At 36.6% G+C, this 17,526-nt stretch overlaps 1 protein-coding gene across 4 annotated transcripts; it reads left to right on the top strand.

The window, feature by feature from the left end:
• The first annotated feature begins 122 nt into the window (after nucleotides 1-122).
• LOC108127065 (uncharacterized) lies at nucleotides 123-16,064 on the top strand. 4 transcript variants are annotated; one of them, XM_017243899.3, is made up of 5 exons: nucleotides 123-332; nucleotides 4,742-5,587; nucleotides 5,665-7,624; nucleotides 7,686-8,668; nucleotides 8,721-16,064. In XM_017243899.3, exons 3-5 carry the CDS (start codon nucleotides 5,682-5,684, stop codon nucleotides 9,581-9,583), a joined length of 3,789 nt encoding a protein of 1,262 aa, XP_017099388.2. In that variant the 5' UTR covers nucleotides 123-332; nucleotides 4,742-5,587; nucleotides 5,665-5,681; the 3' UTR covers nucleotides 9,584-16,064. The 4 variants fall into 4 exon arrangements, with proteins under 4 accessions (XP_017099388.2, XP_070138949.1, XP_070138952.1 ...); XM_070282848.1 differs by lacking the exon at nucleotides 123-332 and adding an exon at nucleotides 3,789-3,945; XM_070282851.1 differs by lacking the exon at nucleotides 123-332 and adding an exon at nucleotides 3,995-4,013.
• Nucleotides 16,065-17,526: the final 1,462 nt, after the last annotated feature.

The raw sequence follows: 17,526 nt of genomic DNA, 5'->3' as shown, positions 1-17,526 counted from the left end.
TGTGGCGCCATCTGTAAAAGTGGCGCCATTTGAAAAAACCAATATACCAAAAGTGTGGCAACACTGTCACTTCCGCTCAAGCAGTATTTTTTTAGTGATGACACTTGAACAGTAATGGCGTTATTGGTATTTTGGCGGCGGTGCGCGACTATCACACCAAATCGACGCCAGACTTTACTCGCGGCAATAAATAATCAAAAAAAATAAAATAAATTAATATAAAAACAGAAAAACATTTGCAACTCTTTGTTGCAACATTAAACGACAAGAAACCAGTGATAAATTTTCCACAGCACACGCAAATAAAACAACAACAAAATGTGATGTTAAGTGTGAGTGTGCAAAGCGGAGAACGAAAATCCATTAAAAAAAAAAAACGGCAGATGTATGTGTGTGTGCGTGTGTGTGATTGTGGTGTGAGTGCGAAGAACGCAGCAAGAGATAAAGGATAAAAGAGCAAAGCAAAGCAAAAGGCAAAAAAGTGCGGCACCGCACCACTAGAAAATAAACAAAATTGCGAAAATTCTACGCAAATTTGAGTAAATTCGAATTCAAAATCTGAATTGGATATTAGGGTTGTTGATAATATATCGAAATATCAATATATCGATATTTTTTGGGAAAAATAATATATTTATATCGTAATATTTTTTTCCCCCAAATATCGAGTGTGCGATAGTTTTTTTTGATATTATCTGATATTTCTGCGTTGGTCACTCTTTGATCAAATTGAAAAAAGTGAAGATCGGCGGTGTGAGAAAAATGGACATAAAGCTAATAAAAAAGAATTATAGTGAAATAAAAAACGGAACAGCAAAGTGTAATTTGTGCAATAAAATGGTAAAAACAAGTGGAAACACCACAAATTTGACGTCACATGTTAAAAATAAACATAACGAATTTTTTTTAAAGTGTCAGCAAAAAAAGGTTTGTACATATTAATAAATTTATATATAAAATAGCGTTTTCTTTTCAGTGTTTTTGTGTGTGTGAAAAGAAATTCGCAGTATAATTGTGCACATATGTAAATGTATTTGTGTGGGCACCGCTAATATATATATTTATGTGTACAACATGACGCCGAAATTTGGCGCCATTTTACCGCGAAGGTGTAGATTTTATTTCGTGTGTGTGAAAAAAAATGTAGATTTCGCAGTAAAATGTCGCAAAATTTCACACACACGAAATAAAATCTACACTACACTGTAAAATAAAATTTACACTTGAATCAAATAAAATATTGGTGAAATCATCTTTTCTTGATCCAAGATTTAAAAAAATGTACATATCACCCATCGGGGTACAGGAGGCAACAAATGATTTGTTGAACGAAATTTCTACCTTTTCAAAGGAAACCCCGGTATGTCAAATTTTAGAGTTCGTAATCATGTATATAATTTAATAGTAATACTTACATTTACATTAATAATAATAATAACTCAACGTAATTAATTCATTAATAATTTATTTATTATTCCGAAGCAAAAATAAAGTATATATTAATTTCCTTTAAATTATTACAGATTTCTGATGACAATGCAGAGGAACAGTGTGTCGATTTTATGGAGGCCCACAATAGGTCAATTTTAAAGGGCCTTTCCTTGCAAAACTCTGATCACAGCGAGCTAAAATTATATCTCAGTTTGCCCCAAACATCATGGGAAAGTAATCCCCTAACATTTTGGAATGCACACAAGGTGGCTATGCCAGGATTATATCAACTCGCCCGGAAATACCTAATTACACCTGGGAGTTCAGTGCCTTCGGAGAGACTGGCTTCGGCTATAAAATGCGTCGTTTGTGATTCAAGGAGTCGAATGACTGATAATCACATAACGCAACGGGTATTTTTAAAGTCTATTAATGCCAAATATTGGCACTAACTTTATACAAGACCAAGACTGTATAATGGAATACAATCTCCTTATTTTTTTATTATATAAGAACTTTGAATTTAATTTAAGATAAATTTTATGTTATTTTTATGAATAGAACTCGAATCTCAGGCAAAGACTATAATGAAATAGAATATTATTTTTCTTTATGTTATATTTTTCTTTATGTTATATTTTTCTTTATGATTTTCAAATGTTATGTTTATGGATTTAAAAAACTAAAGATGAGAAAAACTAAACAGCAATAATAATTTCTGTGTTTTATTTCTATTATTTTATATTCTAAAAAACTTTTTAGGAAACTAAAAAAAATATCAAAAACATCGATATATCGATTTTTTGTAGCGATATATATTTATATCATTTTGATATTTTTTTAAAACAGAAAATATTATCGATACGATAATTTTAAAAAATTCGACATCCCTATTGGATATGCAAATCGGAATGAATGCAAATGAATCTGAGGAGCCAGTTCCAGTTCACCAGCGTCCTACCGTCCTCCCCCGCCCCTGCAGTCTTCCTGAAAAAACACATCTCTCTCTCCTCTTCTTCCTCCATGTCCTCTTCTTCTTGCTCTTGTTGAAAAGGCTCCAAGCACCGGGAAGCGATTCTTGGAATATCATTCACTCTGTGAATGATGGGGTCCCATTTAATGTCCAAACATAACTACCAAAGGATATAAATAGATTTTTAAATTAATTTTATTTGTATGTTATGTTAGTAAACAAATTTAAAATTAAATTAAAAAAAAAATTTATGGAAATATCTTGTGGCGCAGTGTGGAAAGAATGTGGAATTTTTAGGCAAGCTCCCCACTTCTGGTAGCAAGGGGGCTCCAGTTTTTCCTCCAGTGTGCCTGTGTGGGTGAGAGATGAAACCTAAAAAAAAAAAGCAAAGGCAAGAAAGAGAGAGGCGAACAAGAGGAAGAGAGACCAGTTTCCAGCTGCCTTTGTGTGTGCGGATTTTTGGGCTTCCGCCGAATATCCGCGAACAACACTTTTTATTTTATTTTTTTTTTTTTATTTCTCTTCTGCTGCTGCGTCCCAACCCTTGTTTTGTTATCCCTTTTTTTGATATTAGAGTGTTTGTGTGTAAAATTTGGCTTGCCTGTATGTGTGTGTGTGTGTGAGTTCAACCCCCAAAAATTAAACATCTCCAACCCCCCTCCCACGAAATAACTGCCCGGGCAAATATCCACCCACTCACCCCCTGGCAACGACACTTCCCCCAATGAGAACGTTCTTCTTTTTCACCTTGGGATGATGCTGCTTCTTCTTCTTCTTGCGTCCGACGCTGGAGCAGAAGGAGTCGCACAAAAGGAGAGCGCGAGCGAGCGAGAGAGCTAGCAAGCAATTCAAAAACTGTCGAAATAAAACGGCTTCTTCACTTCTCCCCCACACCCCTCCAACTCCAACGCAACCCCCCTGGGGAGGCCCATCAACTAACTGCCTCCTGCTTTGACGTTCTCCGTCTCGTTCACTCTCTTGGCTGGTTTTCTTTTGTGCCTATTTCCGCTGCCGCTTGTTAGGTCAGCTCGGCGCCCCCCACTCCATATTCCTGCAGGCTCCAGGTTCTGACAGTCCCTTCAACACATAATAATAGTAATTGGTTGATTTCTTAAAGTCCAATTAAAATTTAAATTAATTTTTTGTTTTAAACAAAATTTGAAAATAAAAACAGTGATTTGGAAACAAAAAGTTTAAAACATTCCAGTCCCTTTAAAATAAATACTTCACCTGGTCACACTAAAAATTACTTGGAAAAAAGTTAAAACAATAATCACTATCACTATTAATTACTATTATCTTTTAAAGATTTCCTTTTAAATAAAAAAAACCCCCTTAAAAACATAAATAAAAGTAACTTTGATAATCAAAAACAAATCAACTTTCAAATATTGCGCCAAAGTCATGCATTTACCAACACTGTTTTGGCCGCATGCAACCCTGAAACACACACGCACACATACAAGCACAGACGCTTGGGGAGCATTTTTTTGTTATTATTCAACTGAGGAAAGAACAGCCCAAAAAAGCTTACCAACAATGTAAGCCAGAGCGATTGTATTGGTGTTGTTGCTGCTCTTTCATAAAGCGGATTCGGACGTCCCTGATTGTAAACCTGAAGGGAAAGCACTTTTACTCTCCCGCAACTATCATACCTCTCACCACCTCTTTATTTTTTTGGTTTTTTTTGTTGCTTTCTGGCTCGCTCTCGCAGGCGGCAAAAAAAGGCAGAAGAATAGGAAGAATCTGGAGAATCAGTGGCTGCCGAACTGAAAGCAGCGCAGCCGCCGCTAATTGTCGCAAAAAAAAAAAAAAAGACGAAAAACGAGCAAAACGCAAACGAATTTTCCCAAAAGGGAGCAAAAAACAAAAAAAAAGCCCAAAAGCAGGCGCAAAATTTTCACAAGTTTTCGGAAAGAATCAGGCTTTTAAAAAGTGGACGGCGAAATGAAACAAAAGAGAGCGAAAAAAGGAAAACTATTCTAAAAAAGAACCAAAAAGGTCAAAAGAGATATAGGGAGAACGAAGGAAAAGGAAACTGAACGAACACCTACCCACCGCCTCCTCACCGACCCCCCGGCCCCCGTTCCCCAAGAAAAAGAAAATAAACGAAAATCCGGAGAAAAAAAAAATGGAGCAAGTGTGGAAAGAGTGTATGGGGGGGAAAAGCTAAAATTAATTTTTTGTTTTTGTTTCCAACTCGCGCGCGTGTTAGTGCTAAGTGTGTGTGTGTGTGTGTGTGTGTGGAAAACGAAAAAATGGATTTCGTAAAACGCATTTACTAATTTTCTTAAAAATAATAATAAAAACAACAAAAACATTGTGTTTCCATTACAGTTAGAACCAATTGCACAAAATAGACGAATTAAGGTAGCTGGAGAAGAGGAAAAACGGCGAAACGGAGAAGGATGATGAACGGCGAAGAAGAAGCAGCAGCAACAGCAGCAGCAGCAGCATAAGAACAATCAATAATAATAATAACAAAAAAGGAGAGAAAAAATAATAAAAGAAGTAAGAAAAAGAGAAGCAGCAGCTGCAAGTGCGCGTGTGTGTGTGTTAGTGTGTGCTTGTGTGTGTGTGTGCAAAACAATAAATAAACAAAAAATAAAAAAGAAACTAGAAAATAAATTTAAAAAAAAAACTTAAAAAAAAACACCACACACACTAAACAAATATTTAAAAACTTTAACTAAAAATGTTGAAATCAGGAAGCACAGCAGCAGCAGAAACAATAACAAAAACAACAACAACAATAGCACACACCGCAGCAGCAGAGGTAGAAGCAGCAGTAGTAGCAGCAGCAGGAGCAGCGCACAGCAGCGACGTCGACGTCGCAGTCAGCGTCGCCGCATGGAAAATCGCCGCACAAAAAAATACCGCATGACAAGGAAATGGAAAATTTTGTTGCAGCAAAAAGCTAAAAAGAAAACAAAAACGCGAATGTGAACAAAAGAGAAGGCAAGAAAGTGCATAATAAGATAGAATACAAAAAAAAAATTTGTAATAATAATAATAATAATAAACAAAAGCAACAAAGCAAAATAACAAGAAGAGCAAGAAGAAGAAGAAGCAGAAAACACAAGAGAGCAAGAAAAAGAAGAAGCAGCAGGAAATTGAAACCGCAAAAAATAAAATAAAAAAAACGAAGAAGAAGCAAAAGTTGCATCTTTGGAAAGCTAAAAAGTAAGCAAAAAAAAAAATAATAAAAAATAAAATAAAATTCTCAAGAATTTGTTTTTAATTCAAAGATTTTATTCTAGAAATTATAACAAAAATAATGGCCAGCAGCGCTACAAACGCTGACGGCGGCAGCACAACGTCGGCAGCGCTGCCATCGCTCTTCCCCAGCGTCACTGGCGCCGGCAGCGTCAGGGATATGGACGGACTGATTGCCATCAATGATAGCGCCCTATCGCAACAGATCGAATTTATACTACAAGATGCTCCCATGGAGCAGGACGAGGATCCTCACCAGCATTCGCATTCGCATTCGCAGCACTCGCACTCCCACTCGCATCACCACTCGCATCATTCACAAACGCAGCCGCCACAGACGCAACAGACGACGCTGCATCATCATCAACCTCATGGTCATCATCAGCATCATCATCATCTGAAGCTGGAGAGTAGCGGCAGCGGTAGCAGCAATAGTAGCAACAGCAGCAGCAACCACCCACCGACAGCGGCAGCAGCAAGTGCCGTCGCTGCAGCAGCAGCAGCAGCCGCAACAGCAACAAATAATAGCGCTTCCTTTACCAGCTGCAACAACAACAACAATCATCTGGATAACCACCTGGATAGTCATCATCAGCAGCAACAGTTGCTCCTCCAACAGCAGCAGCAGCATCATCACCACCAGCAACAGCAGCAGCCCCAACAGCATCATCTGCTGAATGGCCGGCGAATCATCATCCAGGCGACCAGCAACAGTTCCATTTTGGCTGCCAGCGACATCAAGGAGGAGGAAGAGGAGGAGGAGGATCCGGAGCTGAATGATGAGAATCTGCAGGATATCGAGGAGGAGGCCCAGGCGGCGGAGGCGGACGAAGAGCCGGAAACTACGGTCGGCCGATCGGCGCAGGTGAAGCTGGAACTGGAGGAGGACGAGGAGATGCCCGACGAGGAGGAGGAGGACGACGAAGACGAGGATGGTGGCCAACAGCAGCAGCAGCAGCAGCAGCTGGAGTATCAGATCAGTACGGCCACCCAAACGGGTAGCAGTAGTGCCGGTGGCGGTACGACGACCCAGCAGCTGGTGCAACTGCCGGCGGGCAGTATTGTTAGCACCACCACTCACCGACTGGCTGTGCCCGTGACCGAGGCGGCGCTCGTTCAGCTTCAGCGCCGGCCGGTCTATATCAGTAATGCTGTGGGCGGTCTAACGGCCGGAACAACGTACGTTCGTATGCCGGCGGTGATAAGCCGGAGTCCGATGACGGTACTGAATGTTGTCCAGCAGGCGTTGCCGGCCACACAGCTGATACTTCAGACCCAGGCGGCGCCAGTACAGCAACAACAGCAACAACAAGCTCAGCAGCAGCAGCAGGTGCAACAACAACAACAACCAGCTGAGCAACAACAACAGCAAATAGCTTTAGCTTTAGCCCAACAACAACAACAACAGCAGCAGCAGCAACAACAACAACAACACACCCAACCAGTGAAATCTTCATCATCCAGCTCTTCCTCAGGCAACAACAACAATCCTAGTACCAACACCACCGCAACAACAACAACTACACCAACAACACCAACACCAACACCAACAGCAGCAGCAACAACAACAACCACTACCAGCTACCAATGCGTGGAATGTGTTGAAAAGTTCGATTCCAAGGAACTCTTCGATATCCATCGCAGTGGTCATGCCAACAACATGAAGTGCGCCATCTGTAACATGGTGCTGAAGTCATTGAAGAACTATGAGAAACACTGCCTGCGCTGCAAGCCGTACGAGTGCCAGATATGTGGTCGGGTGGTCCGGTTCCGGCCCAACTTCATCAAGCATATGCGCGTCCATACCGGGCAGCAGTCGGAGCGGCACAAGTACAAGTGCGAGGTGTGCCACAAGGAGTTCATGAGCTTCGAGTACTTCAAGGTGCACAAGAAGATCCACAACGAGAACGTTAATCTGACGTGTGAGATCTGTGGCAAGGTGTTCAGCGCCCTGGCCTCCCTACGAGGACACTCCAAGCTCCATTCGGGGGTCAAGCTGCACAAGTAAGTTTCGGTTTCTTTTCAAAAATTTTGATGGTTTTTCTAATGCATTTTTGGGTTGCAGGTGCGATGTGTGTGGCAAGGGCTTTGGGCAGCGCTATAACCTGAAGATTCATGCCAGGACGCACACGGGCGACTTTCCCTTTGAGTGCAAGATCTGCAAGAAGAAGCTGCACACCCAGTCGTCGCTGCAGACGCACATGCAGGTCCATTTGCGGGATCAGCCGGGCGGTGCGACAACGGGAGCGGCCAACTCCAAGGGTCATAGTAACTCCAGCAATGGCAACAATAGCAACTCGAGCAGCAATTCGGGGAATAGCAGTGGCAGTGCGACGAAAATTGTAAAGCTCGAGCCACCCCAGGAGCTGGAACGGCCCGGAACCAGCTCCCAGCAGCAGCAGCACCACCACCAACAGCAGATGGATATGGACGATCAGTCGGGTGTGAGTGGGGATGAGGATGATATGGTGAACCACTCTTCGTCCTCCTCGCACATCGTGAACGCAACCACCAATCGCTTGACCACCGGCGAGGACTCATCCAATGAGTCTTCGAATGCCTCGCTCCACCAGCAGCATCACTCCTCGTCCTCGTCCTCGCCAGCCACGCATCTCAACTCGCAGCAGCAACTCCCGCCGCAACAACAACAGCAGCAGCAGCACCAACAACAACAGGTGCAACAACAGACCCAACAACAATATCTCGTCTCGGCACCCACACGAACCATTGTCATTAAGAACTATATGCAACAGGGTGGTGGCCAGCAACAGGCGCAGGCCCACCAACAACAGCAGCAGCAGCAACAGACCTCCGATCCAACGCCCGTGCTGCATGCCCAGGTCATCCAGAGCGGTGCAGGCACCAGCAACGGCAGCGGGAACCACCACTTAACCACCGGCAATAGCAACACGAACAGCAGCAGCAGTAACACCACCAGTGTGCTGAGCAATGGCTCCCAACTGATACGGAAGACACCGATCATTCATCATTCGACCGGCAGCAGCAGCAGTGGTCCGGCGCTGACCAGTGTCGTCCAGCAGACAGGTGGTAAGTATCTGGTTTTATCCTTCAATCTCGAGATTCATGATGTCCTTTTTAGTCATCTCGCCCGCACAATCGCCATCATCGTCCTCCTCGTCGTCCACGGTGCTGGTGTCCAAGGCCACTGGTGTGCCACTATCGATTGCCTCCTCGGCGGCGGTGGCTCTTGGTGGCTCCACCATTATACGCAGTACAAGGAATCATCACCAGCAACAACAACAGCAGCAGCAGCGAGCGACGCAACAGCGTAATAACCACCGAAACCACCACCGACGCCGCCATCTTGCCGATATGGATGACGACGAAGATGAGGACGAGGATCATCAGCATCAAACGCACCAGCCATTGAATCATCATCATCACAGCCATAATCACCATCACCATCACCACAACCATCATAACCATCACTTCGATGACGATGATGATGATGAGAAATCTTCACCGTCCCTGGCCACAGCGGCCATCATTAAGGTGGAACCGAATCTGTATAGTTCCGGCTCCGGCGACAACTCCAACGACATGTTCATCAAGGAGGAGGTGATGTTCGAAGATTCCGCTGCACCGCACTCGCCTCAGTCGCCGCCCAGCTCCAAGTTTCGCATATCGAACTTTGACAGCGATCTGGTGGACCATCATGTGGACTTGAATCATTCGCTGCCGCCGTATGGGAATCTATTCGAGCCGCACTCGATACCCGACAGCATACCGGTGCAATTGTATCCGGACGATGATGACGACTTCCGGCTGGACCATAGCTCGTTGGGGGGACTGCATAATACGACATCGTCGTCGACCACCGACGGGGATTTCATCAAGAAGGAATGGGTCTACGGCACCGGCACCAGTTCCTATGCCATGAACGGCAAATTCGATGACGACAGCGATGCGTTGTGCGATGCTGCCAACTTTATATACAATTGAGTGACGGCAGCAGCCGCTGTTCTAATGCAGACGAAGGGATATGAGGAGCAGAAGGAGGAGGATATGGATAAGGAGAAACCAGAGCCGGAGCGGAGCATCCTGCGGCGTGTTCATGATGCGGCCATGTGGAGCTGAGCTCGAGTTTTTGAAAGTTGAATGGTTTTTTAGTCCAGAATCATAGCTATACCTTACTATATACATATATATATATATATTATTTAATCTATGTATATATCTATATGTATATAATCTTGTACCCCCCCCCCTCTACACACACACACACTTGCATAAAAAACAACCCAAGGATGGAGCGATTTGTTGGAAGATAAAAAAAAAAAACAACTAAAGAACTAAACTATTCCACTATTAAATCAAAGTCACAGAGATCCTTAGAATTGTAGAAGAAAGGGCGAGATTTTTAAAGTAAACTTTAGAGATGGAGAATATCTTTCAATAGAGATTTCTGTGATATAATTAGTATAAACCCCTATATATATTCTAACTATATATCTTTTTTTTGAGTGCAATTTTTTTTGGGAATAATCCAGTAATTTTTAAAAATATTTTAATTGAATTTATTCTTGCAATCTAACAAGTCGCACCATCCCGTCCCCTATATTTATATGGATATATCTTCGATATATACACTGTACGTATTTATACTATATGTCCACATATAGATGATTTGCTATCTCTGTTGCGCTCGTGATGATCTTATAACGTGATCTTAAGTCTAAAAATGTGTAAAATTTAAAATTTTCGTTTTCTGTGTTTCTCTAATTTTTTTATTTAATTTTAATTTTAATTTTTAATTTTTTTTTAACTGTTGTAGTTGTGTTTATTGCTCTCGCTCGCTCACTCTGAATGTCTCCGTCTTTGTTGCTCTCGTGAGATGTTTTTCCTGACCTGTCTCTGTCTCTCTCTCTTTCTCTCTCTGTCTATCTCGCTCTGATCTATATATATAAAAAAAAAAACCCCCCACCACCCCACCTTTTCTACAAGAATTGTGTAGCCGCCCCTCTCGTTATAAAAACTTACAAAAAAAAAGGAAAATCTCTTATGAACAAAAAAAAAAAATTGAACTTGAAACCTTATGTGAAACACGAATTGTTTATATTAAGCTTATACATATATGATTATTTTTTATTTTTATTTTTTACACAAATATCACATATCATTTATATCCGTCTTTCTGTATGGTCCAGCACATTGTGTGAATTATTAATTTTAGTTCTTGATCTCTCGGCTTAGTTTTTTGCATCCAAAACGAAAGAAATTTAGTTCCTGATATATAACTCTCGAGAAATTGTATTATAATAGATTTGTAGATTATATATATATTATAACACACATTACACATATACAATATATATATATTATATATTTAAATATTTAAATATTTGTGAGTGGATTGTACTTGGTAATCAATGTGCTGTCTCAATATGGAAAGATCGTCCTTAAAATATATATATATATATAGATATATATATCTTTCAGTATTGGCGCCGTAACAGAATCCAAAATCAAAGTAAAAACTATTATTATGTTTTCCCAAACAATTTTGATTTCATTTTATTTTTCTCTCCACTTACCTAAAGCACAGTATTTTTTTTTATTATTTTTTAATTTTGCAAATGATGTACCACTTAGATTTAAATTGTAATTTAGTGTTTATTTTTTTTAACTGAATTTTTTTTTATACAATTTTAAGTGACTCGAAAGCTCGTTCTAATGTGCAATCTCTCCCAACTACTCAACCTTACTTCTCTTCATTGTCTTCGAACCTCGAACCCCCATGGACATGAACATTTTGTGGTTTCCTTAATTAGTTGCTAAGTTATCCTTGCTATCAGATACAAAACATAAACACAAACACACACACGATATGATTTTTATTGCATTATATATACAAACATATATACCTTAAATAGATAATCATTAGCTAAGTATAAGTCTAATTTTTGTGTAGTCTCTAAGCTGGAAGAGCATGCTTTAGCTTTAGCTTTACGAACCCTAACTCTGCTTAATCATACGAATATATAACCCGAAATGCCCACACCCACACGAACCATATATATATATGATATATGATTATATATATATATATAGATAGCAGCTGTACACATACATGATCTTAGCGTTAAAAACTCTATAATTTGCATTTAAATCCTATTTTGTAATCATATTTTTTTGATTTCGCTTTCATTTGCCAACAAAAACGCAAACTGAGACGATACGATGATTAAAAATTATTCTAAAAAAAAAAGATAATGGAAAATTTTTAAGAAAGAATATTGAAATTTTTGAAAAAAGGACATGCCGTATATCCATCCAATATATGGGCTGTCCAAGTGGGAGAAATCGTGGAATCAGTGGATAAGATTCAAACTTAAATTATAACAAAAAAAAAACTTCTATCAAAAGCATTTAATGTTAACACAGCATCAGCATCGTAATAAATAATAAATCTACATAAAATCTATATAAATAAATTAATTCAAAATATATAAAGAATATATCTCTATATGTATAACAAAAAAATTAGCCAACAATTGTAAAATGTAGCTGAGAAATTCACGTTTTTTCATATATATATATATAAATAAATATATATATTTAGCATAAAAAAAAATTAAACCTAAAGCAAGAGAATATTAAAAAAAGAATACATTTTTTTTGTTGGTTATTTGTGAAAGTTTTTTCGATTAAAATTTTTTATTTGCTTTTTTTTGTGTGCTTGATTCTAAAGAGTAATTAATGATAATAATTGTTGTTGCTTGACATTTCGTTTGTTACTAAAAGAAAATATTAATAATTATTAAAAAAAAGAGTCGTTAATCATAAAAGCCAGATACACTCACACACACACACACACTTACATTACATTACACTGAAAAGCTCAAAAGGGATAAACGCGCAAAGAAAAGAGAAAGAAATAGAGGAAAAAAAGATATTTTTTATTTTTATGGATTTGTCTTCCGCACGAGTTAAAGTTCGGTTCGAACAATGTACAAATTTCCATTTGATGAAATCGATAACCAGCGATTAGCGATAACTTCCCGATAGATCACAAGCCCCCCGAAACCGTACTCCCCAACCCCATACACACAGAGACCGCCCCTAATAGACCCGTTTAAATTGCCTTATTTGCCGGAAGAGCGGAGAATTGCCTCCGGGTCTCTTCGGGACTAAGAATTGAGCAGGAAAATATCTCAAGCAATAAAAACGAGACGAGAACACAGGTGGGAAGAATCTCGGAAAACTCATCGTTTTGATAGAGCACTGCCCCCACGCCTTCAACAAAATAAAAGATAAAGAAAAACTTAAATTTGCATATAATAATAATAAAAAATAATATGATTAAAAGAAGTCACACGCCCCCTTCATCATTCAAGATTTAAAGAAAAAAAAACCCAGAACACTTTCAGTTTAAAAAAATGAAAAAATTTTGTACATTTGCAGAATGGAAAGTATTGTAAGATTTAAAAAAAAAAAACAAATCTTTAAAAAATATAAAAACTATTTTATATAACAAGAAAAAAAATGGAAACTTTGCACCACTACAACAACAAACAACAACCAACCAAACCAACCAAAATTTTTAAAAATTTAATCTCAACGACTGCGCACACAACAACAACAAATTTTTTGTATTATACTAAAAAAATAAATAAAAACAAAAAAAAAATGAAGGGAACGTTGAAACTGGCAAAAAAAGAAAACAAAGATAGTGAAAGCAAAGTGAAACATATTTTTTTAAGTGTAAACCAGGCCAGTGAAATGGCTTGGGCGCCAAATTTTCTGCAATAAAAAATAATAATAAAAATATTGAATAAAGTAATATTGTAAACTTTATAGGCCTATATATACACACACACATACACTCAAACTACACACACACACAAACACAGAACATAAAATAATAATATTCTTGTTAGAAAAAGGAAAGAAACAAAAAACAGTCCAATTAAAAAAAAAAATATTAAAAAAAAACATTGAAAGCATATTCACACACACTTGTATTTAAATGTATTTAAGTTTTGTTTTAAAAATGTTTTTTTTTTGTTTCAACATAAAAAGTACCTAAAAAAAATCAGAGAGAAAAATAGTTAAAAAGTGAAATTGAGAAGACAAATATGGAAAAAATTTTAAATAAACTTATTTCTATGTGTCTCCCTTTCAGTGTAATTTTACAAATTGAAATTATTAAAAAAAAAAAAATAAGGAAAACAACACATAATCATATTAACAAAAAGCAAATAATTAATATTAAAAAAGAAAATCGTAACTAAGCAAGAGAAAACAATTAAGGAAATCGTATAAAGATGATAATTATTTTTAAAACAAACAAAAAAAGAAAACAATTTGTTATGCACAAAAAAAAAACAAGAAAAAATATAAAAAAAAAAGAAAAGCCAAGATTTTTTAAGTTACGAATTTGTTAAAAAATGTAAAACTGGAAAACAGAACACGCGACTTTTTAAAGCATTTTCGAGAAATATTGAGAAAGAAACCCGAACAATTTCAATCTGAACAACAACATAAAGCCCACGAAAGTATATCTATATATATATAGTATATATATATATATAAATAACAAATAAATAAATATATATATATTTAAATAAATTATGTATAACAGGAAAGGTAAAGTAAATTAAACAAATCGTATTTATACACTATGAATGTCTAGTCGTATTTTCAGTATTATGTAAACCGCCCCCTCCCTTTTTCCCACTCTTCCCCCACCCCAGAAACAACAGAAAAAAAAACACAGTAAAAAAATAAAAAATAAAATAAAAAAAAACACTATATTTAGAAAGCTAAGCTAAATGAATGTGAAGAAAACAAATTTTTGAAAATGCAACCTAAAAGCAACAAAAAAAAAATGAAATATATAAACCAGAAATTATGTGTGTAGCGTGTACAATAAAAAAAAATTAACAAGAAAGATGAGAAAAAAAAAACAGAATATGGTAAACAATTTTTAGAAGCATTTTTAACACGTAAAAAATAAAAAAACAAACCCAAAACTAAATGTTTACATGTGGCAAGAGAAAGATGAAGTGAAAGCGCAAAAAAAAATTTAACGAAATATGTCTGTTTTTAGTGTTAGATTTCGATGTAAGAAAACCACAATAAAATATAAAAAAAAAAAAATCCAGAAAAAAAGGAAAACCATATATATATATACATAAAAAAAAATCATTACAAATTACTAAATCAATGTGTGTAAACAAGCGGAAGAGATTTTTTGATTAGAAGATATAGAGGAATCATGTTCTTGATTTTGATTTTTTTTTATAAATGCCATGACGACACCTGCCCATGGGATTAAATATTTTAAAATAAAACGAAAAAAATGGGAGAATATTACTGTATGATTTACAATCTCTGTATGTATTTGAATCTTTATATATTAATTTTAGTTCTTGTGTATAAAACAAAAAAAAAAAACAAAAAATATATAATTCGTACATTTTGAAAATGAAAAATCAATTTTGAAACATTTTTTAACCATACTTTTTAACGATTTAATCTTAAAGTATACATACACATATATATACATATATTATGATTAACCATTTATTTTTAATTTCTCATTTAGCTAACATTTAATGGATTTTTATTTTATAATTTAACACCAACGAAAATGAAACAAAAAAAATATATGAATGTATTTTGTCAGATTACAAATATTTTGTGTTTCAATATTTTTCAAACCTATTTGTTTATTTATTTTCAGCCTGTTTCTTGTGTTTGTCTCTGATCCCAAAACAGGATGTTTCATATCAGATAAATTATGCATCTATCTGTATAAATATCTAAATATATATTAATGTAAAAAAAATCGAAATTAAAACAAGAATACGATACACAGCAACAAACAAATGGAAAATTGGCGCAATTTGCTCAACATATTAAAGGAAGACACATCATAAAAAAAAATAAATTTCCTTAAAATATATAACGGTTTATTTTGACCCTGTTTTCCTTTTCATTTTCATTAATAGTGGAAATTTTTAAGAATTTAGTTTAACTAATAAAAACAAAAACAAAAAACGAAGTAGAAGCAAACCCATTAACAAAAACTACTCGAACAAAATATATGAATAAAAAAACCAACAAAACCCATATATATTCCAATTCATGATAATAAAAAAAAAAGAAAGTGGAAAAAATAATTAACAAGAAGAGAAACCGAAAAGGAAACCAAAAACAATCTAGTTTTTATTGTAATTCCGTGTCTGTGTGTGTATTTCAGTAATTATTGTAAAAAAGCCGAAATCGAACAAAAACCCAAAAAAAAAAACAAACACAAAAATAAAATCAATAAGAAAAATGGAAAAAAAAATTCCCAAACAAAAAAATTGTAAAAATCTAAATAACACAAAAAAAACAAACACTGAACATAAAAAAATGAAGGACAAAACATAAAGAAACTAGCGAAATAAATGAAATACAAAATATTTGAAAATAAGGATTTTCTTTTTATTTTATAAATGGTACTCCCAAAACAGAATTTGGGATTTTCCAAGGGGTACCATAAGGATTTTGGCCAAAAATTTGGTCAAAATTTTTTTTGCAGGATTTTAAGAATCCTTAAATGCAGATCGACGAAGGATAGATCCCTGATTCATAAATGGTACTCCTCGATTTCTCGATTTTCCAAGGGGTACCATAAGGATTTTGGCCAAAAATTTGGTCAACATTTTTTTTGCAGGATTTTAAGAATCCTTGGATGCAGATCGACGAAGGATAGATCCCTGATTCATAAATGGAACTCCGATTTGGAATCGGTTAAGAAATACTAAAGATATCTTCCAAAAACTGACGAAAAACAGAATTCTCGATTTTCCAAGGGGTACCATAAGGATTTTGGCCAAAAATTTGGTCAAAATTTTTTTTGCAGGATTTTAAGAATTCTTGGATGCAGATCGACGAAGGATAGATCCCTGATTCATAAATGGTACTCCTCGATTTCTCGATTTTCCAAGGGGTACCATAAGGATTTTGGCCAAAAATTTGGTCAAAATTTTTTTTGCAGGATTTTAAGAATCCTTAAATGCAGATCGACGAAGGATAGATCCCTGATTCATAAATGGTACTCCGATTTGGAATCGGTTAAGAAATACTAAAGATATCTTCCAAAAACTGACGAAAAACAGAATTCTCGATTTTCCAAGGGGTACCATAAGGATTTTGGCCAAAAATTTGGTCAAAATTTTTTTTGCAGGATTTTAAGAATCCTTGGATGCAGATCGACGAAGGATAGATCCCTGATTCATAAATGGTACTCCTCGATTTCTCGATTTTCCAAGGGGTACCATAAGGATTTTGGCCAAAAATTTGGTCAACATTTTTTTTGCAGGATTTTAAGAATCCTTGGATGCAGATCGACGAAGGATAGATCCCTGATTCATAAATGGTACTCCGATTTGGAATGGGTTAAGAAATACTAAAGATATCTTCCAACAACTGACGAAAAACAGAATTCTCGATTTTCCAAGGGGTACCATAAGGATTTTGGCCAAAAATTTGGTCAAAATTTTTTTTGCAGGATTTTAAGAATCCTTGGATGCAGATCGACGAAGGATAGATCCCTGATTCATAAATGGTACTCCGATTTGGAATCGGTTAAGAACTACTAAAGATATCTTCCAACAACTGACGAAAAACAGAATTCTCGATTTTCCAAGGGGTACCATAAGGATTTTGGCCAAAAATTTGGTCAAAATTTTTATTGCAAGATTTAAAGAATCCTTGGATGCAGATCGACGAAGGATAGATCCCTGATTCATAAATGGTACTCCGATTTGGAATCGGTTAAGAAATACTAAAGATATCTTCCAAAAACTGACGAAAAACAGAATTCTCGATTTTCCAAGGGGTACCATAAGGATTTTGGCCAAAAATTTGGTCAAAATTTTTTTTGCAGGATT

The sequence above is a fragment of the Drosophila bipectinata genome, chromosome XL, assembly GCF_030179905.1.
Source record: "Drosophila bipectinata strain 14024-0381.07 chromosome XL, DbipHiC1v2, whole genome shotgun sequence".
NCBI classification, from domain to species: domain Eukaryota; kingdom Metazoa; phylum Arthropoda; class Insecta; order Diptera; family Drosophilidae; genus Drosophila; species Drosophila bipectinata.
Note: the sequence above shows the minus strand (reverse complement) of the source record. Positions and strands in the feature narration are given on the sequence as shown.